Below are 13,788 nucleotides of genomic sequence, written 5' to 3'. Positions count from 1 at the left end.
AGGACCAGATTTTTTTTTATTGTTTCTGTGTAAAATCTTACAACTTACAGGGGATGTACTTTATTATTTATGCAAACGTTATGACTAAAAGAATTTAAAGCGTTTTCATAGAACAAATCTGTGTAAAATGTTGAGCTGAAAATCTGAACAATCTGATAAGCCTCACTAAGCTTTTGAGACTGCAGGAGCAAATGCACTGATAAAAGACACCCCATTCATTTCTTCTGGCTTTATCCCAACTTTTAGGACTCATCGTACAGACTGTGCATTTATTTATTTATTTAGGTTTATTGATTTCTGACTGAAATCAACTATTTGCAGGGACAGAACCAAAAGAAAATCCTTGACTTACAATAAATGGATAACATTAATATCACAGTGTGCCACATGTGCTGCAACTGTGGCATCAGCCTAATCCTTTGGCCCCTGAGGTCACTTATGACCCCGTGGACTGTAAACCTCGTATTAAAAGGTAGACCATGAATGGGAATGTGGATTTGACCATATTAGAAATCTCTCCTGTAAAAGCAGCGGGAAAAGATCCAGTAGTCCACTGTTGCTCCCAGCTCTTCACAGCTCAGGCAAAGCCATGCAGCAAATACGCAGAAAACAAATTAGTGTCATTTTTAGTCTGGATCTCTTCTTGAACAATGTTTGCCCTCTCTTTTGTTCCTTTTTCCAGACATATCATGTTGTGCAACAAGGCCATGTTGTTCCAAAATGAGTCAGACAGCAAACACATCCTGACTGACCCCCGAGTGCCCCCAAGAGAGAGTAGCCGCACAAAATTTAACATTTAAGCCGAACAGAAAGGAGCAAGTTGTCATATTAATCAGATTTCTGTTTTTTTTTTTTTTTAATCAAACTGATGAGAGTTTACAATCACTGGCAAACTCACCGCTATGATTAGTATAACTGATACTCTTTTGGAGGATAACTTGGGTCAGAATAATGGCTGACATCCTCACTGTCACATTTTCAGTGACAGTGAGGATGAATTAACAAACAAACCAGAGGAGAGACTTTTAACAGCTTAAGGAAATTAATCCACAATTCAATGGCTGTCTGGGAGAAGCACTGTGGTCCTGTGACTTTTTTTTTTTTTTTTTTTTTTTTTTTAGTAAAACCTCTACTTAATGCAGTGAATCTCAGCCAGTTGCATTACTAATATGTGCCTTGTCAAATTCCCACTAATGCATCAAGAATCTGAGCATGTAAACAAACTATAAGCTTTATTTATTTATTTATTCATGATGTACATCTCTAAACAAAGTTAAGACTAATACATTGCATCGTCTGTAACGCTGAATGAAAAACACAGTTTCAGTCATGCATAAACATTTGTCTGAATAGCAGAGCTGCCACAAGCGATTATTTTAGTAGCTAACAAGTCCCCAATAATTTTGGCAATTAGTTGACTAATCGGATCATATGTAAATTGTAACTGAAGGCACCATCATTAAAGTCCAGCTTGAAGTTTTATCCAAGTGCTTTTGGCGATCTAGAAAAGAAGACAATTAGGATTATATCTCATTGAATGGCTTTTAATGAAAGTAGTAAAAGAAAGAAAAGGCGCTGGGCTTAAGAAAACAAAAATACTTCATTCATCTGTGTCAGCTAAAGTAGCTACAATTTAATATACTCAATAGTGCTATAAAATCAAATGAAGTCAGCACCTGAAACCTGAAGTAAAATCCCCGCAAAAAACAAGTTTTATGTCACCGCGGACATTGATGTTAGCAGCTAACTAGCAAATTAGCTTACAGAGATGATGAGTGTCCCTCTTAAGGCCTTTACACACCTGCTCAAAAGATTTCATCCAAATAATTTGCACACGGCTGACACTGTAGAGGAAGGATTTCCCCGACCTGGTTTAGCTGGCTCCTGCTAAACGTTGGTGGAAAATGCCGTCCCTTAAGAGGGACACTCATCATCTCTGTAAGCTAATTTCCAGGTTAGCTGAAAACATTAACGTCCGCAGTGACGTAAAACTTGTGTTTTTTGCAGGTTTTTTTTTTTTTTTTTTTTTATAAAACTGACCAATCAGAGAAGGCAAGTGACTGATAGATCATCAGGCTGCAGGTGTCACTTTCGCTGCTCTTTTATTCAAACTTTTTATCATCATGGCTAACTGTCTTTATCATTTTGTCTCTGCTTCTTAAAGAAAACAGCTAGCTGCTGACGCAGATCCTCGAACTGTCCCATCCCAAAGTCCATCCTGGAGCGGCCATGGTCCAGCTTCAGATCCTGTATTAAAGACTGAAAGTCCCTAAGTTCTCTATTTTCTAGAACAAGATAAATCCAGCGCCTCTTCTTGTCTTTTGCAGCATCAGCACACTGTTGTTGTGGTTTGATGTTAAACCCACCTTGCAAGTTTGTTTTAGAATTTTTTTTTATAAATATTCACAATTTCACATCACACTTGGCGTGCATAGACAGAGACATTGATAATTTAACTCAGAATTATTTGTCATTTCACATCATACCTAGTGTGTCTTCGTACCTAGGCCTTTAATCAGACACTGAATCAGCCACAAAGTGTGACGCCTGCGAACTGCCGCCATGGAAGGCGAGTTCGACCTCGCAAATTCTGCATTGCTCACACTTTTTTTTATACAATGATGCCAAACTCCCGAGCTCCGTTACCAGCTAGCAATGATACTGTGGTTTAGGCATAACGGTTCTGGTGACGTCACGGCAGAACCTGATTGCCCTGTGCACATGTGTCCAGGAAGAATAAAGCTTAAAAAAGAATTATTGATTATTAAATTAGTCACTGACTGCTTTGATAGTCGACAACTGATCAAATAATCAGCTAATCATGGCAGTCCTACTGAAAAGTGAGAGTTAATGACACTTGATACAAATACAAGAATACACATTTAAAACAACTTCTTTTAATTTTTTTTTACTGTATTTTAAAGTAATACGACCAAACAAAAATCACATCATTAATTCCATTTTGTCCTCAAAAGGTGTAAATTAATTACTACATATATAAATGCCTTAATCTACTATAGAGTTAAAAACCTTTTGTATTGCACCAATAGACTGCATGCAGCCAGACACAATGCAAAATGATGCATGAACACACAAAAAAAAGGTTTAACCACATTTGAATAAATATGCCTCTCTTAAAAGAAAGGAGTTTTTACTTAAACATCCCTCTTTGACTGACAGCACATTGGATCGGTCAATGCATGACAGTATGTCAGTAAGCCGCATGATGATGACAGTAATGATGAGGATGACGACGAAGCCATGAAAACATTATACATTATGATGCATTTATGGAAGCTTCTGTCCCGATGCATTAACGCAACATGATGGAAACTAAACCTAAGCCTTAAGAATCGTGGACATTCGAGAAAGACACAAATCCATGTCTGCTTTAGAGCATCTGAATCATGTTTGGTTGTAGAGAAACTCCAGTTTTTCTAGCTTTAAAGACCACAGAGCGGCGGTCAGATCTTTTACAAATTGTTGTAAAATCAAAAGTCAGGACAAACACACACTCTTGTTATCCACTGAAGAATCTCCCTTCAGTGTTAATGTATGGATTTATACTTTTTTATTTTTTAATCTACCCTTGTTTAAGGTGAGAATTTCTGAGTACAGCATGAGCACCTAATTCCAAATCACTATTATGGCCAAAGTGAAAGACTCTAAAGTATTTAAAACTGTTTGCAGACTGTAACATATGCAGACAACAGTCTAGAAAGGCAAAGTGAAGACACATCTCTCCATCTCTGTGCAACATAACTAATATGTTGTGTGTTAATATGTCTTGTGTTGCTACAGCTCTTTTCAAAAGCTTACGTTTCTGCAGACCATTTATGCAAACTTTACGTTTGACAGCTGTGACTTTATTGGGCCCTCAGATTAATTATTTTGTTTAAATTGATGAAAAAAACTGTTAATGATATTTGAAAATATTTTAAAAATTTATTTGTGGTGTTATTGACACAGAAATAAACCTTCCCCTTTACCCCCCCATGACTTTTTTATATGGAAGCCCAAAGAATGTTTTGTTTTACTGTTTAAGGTAAAGTGAAAAAAGTATTTTATGGAGCGCTTTAGGTGCACCAGTGCGATCAATACAATCAGTCTGAGGCCCTCCTTTCTAACAAGTTCAACTACTTTTATTTCCTAAATGAATTATTCGCAGCACACAAATTTACTACAGTTTTTGCGTAATGCATTTATAAATATCAGAAGGTTTCTGAGAGTTTCTCTTTGCCGCACTGATCTATATTCTGAGCACCACATGGTTTAAAAAGCTTGTTTGAAACAGCAAGCAAAGCCAGAAAACAGAGGAGTATTTAATTAAAAAAAGAGGGGTGGGGGGGTCGGGGTGGGGTGTTTAGGGAAAATGTTTACCCAACTCAAAGAAAATACTTTTCGCTCAACAGAAAACGAACAGAGAACCCTCCTTTTCTTTGGCTTACATAATGAGTCCAAAATAAGCATATAAATAGAGCGTCTCTGAACAGACCAAGTGTGTGATGCACTTTTTTTTTTTTTCCGTGTGTGTTTGGGGGGGGGGGGGGGGGGGGTTTAGAGACCCTCCACATGCTCTTCTGAATGAAATTAAATGGATAGAAAGACATAAAGAGAACAAGTGACCCTGGACAATTCTAATCTTAAATTCACAAATATAGGTCAGTGATTATGGCCTGCTTTACACAGCAGTTTACATTATGCATCAGACAGCGTTGCCTGTGTGAACAACATATGCAATCCTAATATAGCCCAGCACGGATGGAAAAGTGCAGCTGAGTATGTTTGGGTGCAGTGACAGCCGTCCATCTGTAACCGTGTCTTCCATAAACGCGGCATCTTCAAGAGGACAGGAACACACAACCACAATGAGGAGCAAGGAAAAGTATCCAGATGGAAAATTTATGAATCCTACACTTAAGATGACTTGCATTGTTGTGGTACATTAAGCTTTAAAGTGTTCCTCCTCTCAAAATCACCACCAGCTACTCGACCGCCCACTCCCCCATCGGCTCCATCAGAGCAATAATCCGGCCGCATTCCTGTAATTGTCCACTGGTTTGACCTAATCTACCCTGACATATCATCAATAAAGTCCATAAGTAGGTCCTTCCCCACAGTGCACCGTGTGGCAAGCATGAAGACAGTGGTAATGAACAGAAGACATGCAAATAGAAGATATGAACAAATTGGGAATTTATGCATTCCCAGTATGCTATGCTTTATGCCGCAGGTCTTTGACTGGCTACTATTTTCAACAATGGATTTAGTCATTTCTCTGTTAAAGTGCTGGGAACACTGGGAAATTTTCCTGATTATGTGAAGCCCGTTTTAATTGAGCTGAATTGTGGTGGACTTTTCTGGACCTGTTTGTTTGTGTTTGGCGCTTTTTAAAGGATAATTGTTGGTTCTAATCTCAGATTAAAATAATTGCTGCTTTGGCTGGATACTTCCTAATGAGAGACAAAGCAGCATTTGCTGAACATATGGACAAAGTTAGACCACTTGATGCCTGACCTTTATCGCCCAGATTGTGGGATTAAGAGCTGAGAGGCTGTCATTCTGTTTGAACAGCTTTATGAACCAATTGCAGCACTTTCCTTTGCTGGCTGCTTTCAGGCTACCTTGGATTGTCTGCTCAAGTGCTTCTGCTCCACTTCTGTCTAAACATAGCAGCAGGAAACATGCAGCATATGCACCACGCTGCACATTTTCTCTGCTTGACAGAATAAACTTGACTCTGACCAACTCAAAAGCTGCGACATAACACAACCCTTGTGGATCTGTGACGTAATGTCACATTACCAGCTCACTGCTCCACATCATGCTGCTTTCACTGCACCTCAAAAGTAGGAAGTTGGATCTATTTAGCTTTGCTGCAATTTCACTTAAAGGGGTGCTATTATGGCTTTCTACAGTGTTACAGTATTGAATCCTCATCAGACATGTGAACGGCACCGTTTTTATCACCTAAACGCATGTTTGAGTTCCAGCACACTCTCCGTTCGGTTTCCATGGCGACGAAAAACGCGTTGTTTTAGAGAGTTTTTTCTACTTTGAAATCCTTGAGACATCCCGGGGGATAAGGTTTGGTGACTGGTTACCTTCTACTGGTTAACAAGGGCATGTACAAATACATCAGGCGGGTGGAAAACGTGGGATAAAGTTATTTCCAACGATGGCTGGTGAGTTTACCAAAGAGAGACATCCTGCTGCATTCCTTGCTGTGGGTTGCTGTTTTCCACTTCGTTTTCAGGGTCTGATTCAGGTTCCAACATGTAGGGCTGTATGCTATGTGTTGACATTGTATTTTGGTTTTTTTATTGAGTTCATATTAGCCTAATCCTTCTGTTTATGAGATGTTACAATGACGGCGAAAGCAGGTGTGGTGCGCGCTCCCGATGTAGTGCAGTGGCGGGAGGCGGGGCTTAATGCGGAAGAGTCTCAATCCACTCATTTTACCCACAGGCTGATCTGACAGCCTACGGACAGGGTCGGTCTGAGGTAAATAAAGCGATTTGTGACAATAACTCGATCAATCCCAGCCCTTCTGGTCTCAGAAATAAAAATAAATTCGCCTGAAATGCACTTAATAGTTCCACTTTAAGTTACAAAAGGTGGTTGAAATATCACTGATTTGCCTTTCTTAAACCATGCAGACATGTGAGGCAGATTTGTTCAACACAGTACTTGTTATTAAGCGTGTTTGAAAGCTTGTCTTGTTTTTTGGGGGCTTACACAGATATTTAACCATTTGGATCCTTAAACTAACAATAAAAGGTTTCCAGTTCACTTAGACACCATGTCCTGCTTGCACACAGAAGGAAAATGCGAAGTCCAGATAGAAATGCCTCGACTGACCATCAGTTCCAGAACAACTATGCAAATGGCTGCACAGATGTAAAGAAAATCTGTTTGAAGCCACCAGTTATCGAGCTTAAGGCGTCTTTAATAATCTGTCAGAGGACTTCACACCTGCTCATAAAACTAGAGCAAAGTTCTGTACCAGTTTTACCAGAGACAGCTGGAAAAACACACATTGTATTTTAAGTGAGATAAAAAAGCCTCTCCCTGTCCACTACACACAAAATACAACGTAATATATCTTGTTATTGTTTCTTAAGGGCTACGTGGATTAATAAGATTTTCTGTGGTATGTTTTCCAGCACTTTACATGGATCCAACCACTCAGATCCTATTCCTTTCACAGTTACCACAGATGCTGCTGCTGGTATATTACAAACAACTTGGCCAAATAAAACCAGTCCCATTCAGTCTGCATTTGATGGTGACAAAGGCAGAGACAGCTGTCAGCTGCCTGCTGCAGACCTTGCATTTTGCCAGGCTCTATTCAGACCATCCTTTCTTCTGTCAAAAGGGGGCCTGCTGGTTTTGCTTGTCCTCTGCAACTCTGAGACAAGGAAATCTCCAGAGCAGCAGGAAGTTGTTCACCATTCTGTGGTTCTTTCAGGCAAAGCTCTGCAAGGAGGCCTTCTGGGAACTGAAGCCCATTGTTAATGTAGCTTTACAGTAAATCCTTTTAAACAGAGTTTGATGGTATCTCGTTAAATATAATGATGAATTTTTAATGATGTATTCAACTAAATTTGTATGTTTCAGACCACAAGCTGAATCAGAGGTGAAAGCAAATCCCAGAAAATGTAACAGGGATGTTTCGAAGGCATCAACAGAACTCGGCATCTGTCCCGTAAACATAAAAAACAAGGTTGTAAACATTAGCCTGCTGTGTCTTAGCATTATTACATTACCTCTGTGTGACGACGTAATCTCAAATAACGCACTCACTGCGTGATAAATGATAGTTTCTACGTAATATTTGTTGTGGATCAATCGTTTTAGGTCCAGCAGCTTTAAATAAGTTCTATAAGGTAATGTAAAACTCTGCTTCTTTTAGTTTTTCTGATGCTTTGAATCATCTGAAACATTTTCTGTGGACTCCACAAGCACTCGTCAGGAATTTGTGGAGAAGAACAGGAAACTTGCTCAAGGAGCCAAATTGCTCAAAGTTCAGCAGTGACTTGCAAAAATTATAAACTCATATTTTATTAACATTTTACCATTTGTTGAAAATCTGAGCTCATTTTGATGGATGGATGCAACACATCTGACAAAGCTGGAGCAGGCTGACGTTACCACTGTGTAGCACCCCCTCTTCTTTAAACCATTATCTGTTCATGTCTGGGAAGTGAGGAGACCAGTTGCTGGGTTTTAGGAGAGGAATGTTGTCCCATCCTGGCCTGATGTAGGATTCCTGTTCAACATGTTCATCATATTTACATCTAAGAGACTCTGCCTCTCTGAAATGCTCCCTCTATACCCGTCATGACACCAACCTTTTGCACGTTAACCTAATTAGTTGTCATATGCTAAATAAAGAACTGTTACAGGTCAGACATGGCCTGAGGCTCCCGTACGCTGCTCTTAGAGGAAAAAGAACAAAAACAAAACTACGCTGCCCTACATAACAGAGTTCTCTTTAATGGACTAAATCTGATGAACCCGAAAGGCCAAACTGCTTGGAAATGCCGTTCACATGCTGCCAACCAGTCTCACCTGATCGTGAGCGACCCCAAGTCAAGCTGAGACTTCTGCTCATGCTGAAAAAGAAAGAAATATTCATGGTACAAGCGCCAAACGGGGTCAAGTGAGTCCAACTTAATATGACAAAGTGAAGGCAGAAGAACCAAAGCTGAAAAGCTGTTGTTTGTTAGATGGTTTACAATGAAAAGAAGCTGCAGCTGTAGATGTAGCAACAGCAATAGCTGCAGTTCATAGCTGGTTTAAATCCAAGGGCAGTGGTGTTTTTTCATTGTAAAGAAGCAACTCTAATGTTGGCTGCAACCAATAAAAAGGTTAGAAGTGAATCCCAAAGTGCCTTTGCACTTAGTAGTTTGTAACCTCTGAATCTTTCATGAACAGTATGTGCTTATAGCTGTGAAGCTGGTTGATGCTATGCAGCGCTGTAGGTAGAGTGCCTACGGTCCTGCAGATGAAATTAGGTTTTCATTATTTAACTAAACAAATAAAAGAAACAGTGTAAATCTCCACCAATAGCAGGAGAAGGCAGTCGCACATCTCCTGTGATCTGTTGTTATGTGATGACCACTTAAAGCAAATAAGGAAGCTGCACTTGGCTTCAAATTCCTCATTCCTACAGTTTCTATTCACTCCATACTCTAATTTTCAGGTTTCTAAGATGATGTTTCTGCAACTTTTTGACATTTAAGTACAAATATCTTTGTTTTGTTTTTTTTTGTTTTTTATAAATGGATGCCCTTACTCAACTAAATTTCACTGAAAGAAAAAATCAGCACACATAGAAAAACAGTACCAAGCAACATCTCTGTCTCTCCTCTACTCAACATGATGGAAATACGATGCTACAACCATGACAGACTATAGACTGAATATAAAAGATGAATGTATTCTCCAGATGGGGAAACAGCCTCTACAAAAGTGGCCTTAACCTGCATTCAGAGAACCCTGCTCAGTCCACTTAAATCCACTTTTTACACTTGTCTGTTGAGGAAAGACAAAACAACAAGCATGGCTTTACATGAAGACAAGTCTCTTGGCCAAACGCCACAGCAGACAACACAAACTGCGCCTAAAGTGTGAAGCTGTAAAGATATTCTGGGGTCCTGCCCAAAAGGGGTGCTCAGCAAATATTCATTCTGACAGTATGTTACAAAACAACCAAATCAGACTCGTGCCACCAGTGTATCATTCGCTGACCAGTTACATCCAGGTCAACAGTCACACCTTCTGTTGACAAACTACTGAAAATAAGTCAAACGTGTCCTTCAGCTTTTCACAGATCACCCCACGGAGTGATGCCGCAACAGGATAACTATCCTCTGCAATTACATTATCAGCAATTCCTGCAGGCGAGAGAGTTTTCCACAGAAATATACAAGGACATGCTTTCAGTGAGTGTACCATCTAGGCTAAGCATCTGTCATCCATGCAGACTCATCCACATTGCCCCACTGACCATCTTCAGAGGTCAAAGGATTTTGAACTTGTATGCTCATTGGTTATGCTTTAAACCACATAGTGTAAAGCTTATATATATTCGATGGATTAAAGCATCCACCCCCTCCATGCTAAGTTATATCTGCCAGCATTACTACATATAAAGCTATACTGACAAGGAGAAGTCTAGCCTGTGGTGAATCTTGCATTTGTAGATCTGCAGAGCCTTTCTTGCTGTCATGGATGCTCAAACTCCCAAAATATCAGCGATGATGGAAAGCCTGCACATTATGTCGGCTAAGAGTCTGCTTCTGCTGCACCCCGCCCATGATCCAGACATAAAGTATCCTAAAGTATAGGTGAGAATCTGTGGTTGAACAGGCAGAGATGAAATGTCAACATCACCAGCTTCAGTTACCGACCACATCTGCACATTATCAGCTTCACTCTGATGCCAGCATGGATATTTTAGATGCGTGATTTGGTGGTACAACACAGGCTCATCACACACACTGTCTACATGGGATACAATTCAACCCGTTTTCTGATGTGGCAAGTTGCATCAAATAACCAAATATAGTATTGTGCAATGTTCTGGAGGTCTCATATAATATATATACACGTACACACACACACACACACACACACACACACACACACACACATATATACATATACATATATATACACACACACACACATATATATATATAAACTGTATATTGCAGGGCAAACAGGATATTAAGGCAGTGATTTGTTGAAAATATTCTTGTTCTGACAAGCTTGAATGAAGTATCTGGTGTTACAGTTATTTTGGAAATAGTTTTCCAGGTTATTTGAAGGCCTTTCCAAAGCTTTTTCTTAGATCTTGGCTGCCTTTTTGTTCCGTTATCTGTCAGCATGATCCTATGCCGCTTCAGTAATGTTGTGATCCAGGCGCTGGCGAGGACTCATCACTCCATCAGACCTGCTCTCCCTGATTTTTCTCTCCAGTTCTCATGTCATCTGGCATACCTCGTCCTTTTCTCACAGTTTCCCCTCCTTAGGAATGGTTCTTGACAGCCTCCCTGCCATGGAGACCATTTCTGATGACTGAGTCTTCGCTTACAAGTTAAATCAACTCAGGAGCCAGTCCTGTGACAGGTCTTTGCTGCTTAGTTTACTGCTGCTTTCTCCTCCATGTGGATTTATGTCAAGTTTTCAACAAACAGCTCTTTGGAAATCAAAAAAATTTTAAAAAAGAAAAAAAAATAATTTTATCCCTGTCAAACTGTGTCCTCTTTGGCATTTTTATTGATGCAACAAAACAAATTGGAACAAATTATTTGTCTTTGCAACAGGCTGCTAACAACACAATGCCTTAAAATACAATTAAAAACTACTTCTATGCCAAGTTGTGTGATGTGTGTCGACAACACAGACTCATCTTCTCAGGTAGGTGACTTTGTACCCTTGAATAAGTCAAAGGCAGACATTTTGTACCTAAACACAAAAACAACCGGAATTTCTCTAAAAGCAGGTGTAAGAAACACACTGAAAATGAATTCAAAAGCAGCCAATTTAAGAAGAAAAACCTTTAATGTCTTTCAGAAAGCCCGAATAAGTGCTGCTTGACAGAACTTTAAAAGATGACAAGAAAATCTGACTAATTGGAAGCAAAATAGAAAGAAACGATGGGTGGCTCTTTTGAAAAACACCATAGCTCAAAGGCAGTCTGTGAGAAAACACCTTTAAATTTACTCAGCCTTTATCATGTTAGCAAACCTGACTCTGCCGTGACAAATTAGAGAATAAAGGAAATCTTGAAATTGTTCCAACAAGCATTTACTCCCTCAATCTAATTAATTTTCATTCAATTATCTAAAGCATCAATATAAAAGTAGATTATCGCTGCAAAGAATCTCAGCAGGCTTTTGCCAAAGAGACCAATCCAGCCTTGGAGCAACAGAGAAGAATCACCAGATGTCAGCAACATCAGAGACATTTGTCACACTGTTCATCACACACACACACACACACACACACACACACACACACACACACACACACACACACACACACACACACACACACACACACACACACACACAACCAAGCACATCCATATGAATGAAGACAGCTCTAAAAGACACAACATGATGCCTGATTTTCCTCCAGAAGGGGAGGGTATAAAATGTCCTACCTTGTGGGTGTAAGGTGCTTGGCCAAGGTTGATCCCATCTTTTGCAAGTTTATCTCTAATCAGTACCTTTAGCTTCAGTTTGGGATAAGTCACAAAGTCATTACACTCTGTGAACCTCAGGTCGTGGTTTCCTGGACATGAGGCCTGGTGCACTCCTGCAGTCTGAGTGTGTGACCTCAAATTCCCCAAACCATCCACTACCCTGTCTGAGCGTGATGTGTGCTGACCAGCAGAAATATCCACAGGCTCTAAGGTGAAATAATAGCCAGGTACTTTCCTTTTGTCCTCCTCTTTCAAAGCCTTCACCGCAGTGAGCAGTCTGTGTCTGTGATACTGAACGCGGACTCCTATGGCATCCAGATCTGGTTCTCCAATCTGTTTGCAAACTTCCAAGTCATCATAGCCATTGTCAAGGAATGCCACCACATACTGGGCCAGGTGGAGCTTTGACAACCACTGGAGGACGAGATTTGGTCCTTGGCTCATCTTAAACAGGATTAAGGACGTCTACCTTAAATGCACGTCATCATCACCTCACTTGACACTGCTGCTGTGTTGGAGCTGTGATGTGGCTGTCCAGCAGTGTGACACATGCAAATCCCACCTTACAAGCAGTCCAGAGTTCAGCTTTCCCAATTAGACGCATCAGAGTCTGGAGACTGGAAAAGCTGAAACAAGCAGAAACCCAAACCCTGGATTCAGTTCTCTGAGCTAAACCAGTGTGGGATTTCTTCCTGACGGCTCCTATAAGCATGCAAGTTTAGGTAAAAGGAGAAATCCACTGCGCGAGGAGGCGAGAACCAGTTTCCCAGCTTCTTAGTTAACTGGACTTTTACATATAAAGCTCGCTGGCTGTGTCGAGCTCTAAACTGACTTATAAAGTTAAAATTAGCAGGCGAAAAAGTTTCCAACCTTCTTGTTGATAAAAAAAAAAAAAAAAAAAAGATATTGCAGCGTTAACAGTTGGTGTCTTCCCAGACTGCGTCCATCCCCTTTGTTTCATTCATTGCAGCGGCAGAGACGCTGAGCTCCATCAAACATTCATCCGGAGCGGCTCCGCTGAAGCATCTGCTGCGACGACGCTGGAAGCAAGAAAAACGTGTCAAAATGACCAACATCCGCTCTGATGTCACTTGCTGTGGCTTGTCGCGTGGCCGGCTTTCGCCCGTATCAAGTTTGCTGCTTCCCCGCTTCATCAGCCGGATCAGTCAGTGAGGATGCTGCCCGGCTTCAGGCTCCGCGCTTATTGCTACCGCGCTGGCCGCCGGGAGTCCTGCGAGCACTGGTGCCACCTGCAGGGCCTTCTGGGAAGTGTGGGGTTATAATAAAATAAAATAAAATAAAATAAAAAAATTCTCAACTGTCTTGATGATAAAGAATATGTATAGCTTGAACTATCAACATATGCACATTTACACATCTAGCTTACAATTAGATATTTAAATATATAATCAAATTAATTTTATTTATAAAACAATTTTCATATAAAAAGTCACCCAAAGTGCTTTTCATTTAAATTAGTTGTGACAGATTTAAAACAAGTCTTCAAGCCAAGTACAAAACCAAACCATTTGTAAAAACAGACCTGATCATAGTCTCAGTTGCTCTCA

General features: G+C 40.2%; 1 protein-coding gene across 1 annotated transcript in view; it reads right to left on the bottom strand.

The window, feature by feature from the left end:
• The window catches only part of sash1b (SAM and SH3 domain containing 1b), a gene marked incomplete at its 5' end in the record, with an annotated part of 60,618 nt that extends 47,954 nt beyond the window's left edge, over window positions 1–12,664 (bottom strand). The window contains one exon of the mRNA XM_079262272.1: window positions 12,179–12,664. Coding sequence (XP_079118398.1) covers window positions 12,179–12,664 — 486 coding nt within the window. The remainder of the gene's footprint in view (window positions 1–12,178) is intronic.
• Window positions 12,665–13,788: the final 1,124 nt, after the last annotated feature.

Source organism: Telmatherina bonti (assembly GCF_933228915.1).
Source record: "Telmatherina bonti genome assembly, chromosome: 22".
Taxonomy (NCBI): domain Eukaryota; kingdom Metazoa; phylum Chordata; class Actinopteri; order Atheriniformes; family Telmatherinidae; genus Telmatherina; species Telmatherina bonti.
Note: the sequence above shows the minus strand (reverse complement) of the source record. Positions and strands in the feature narration are given on the sequence as shown.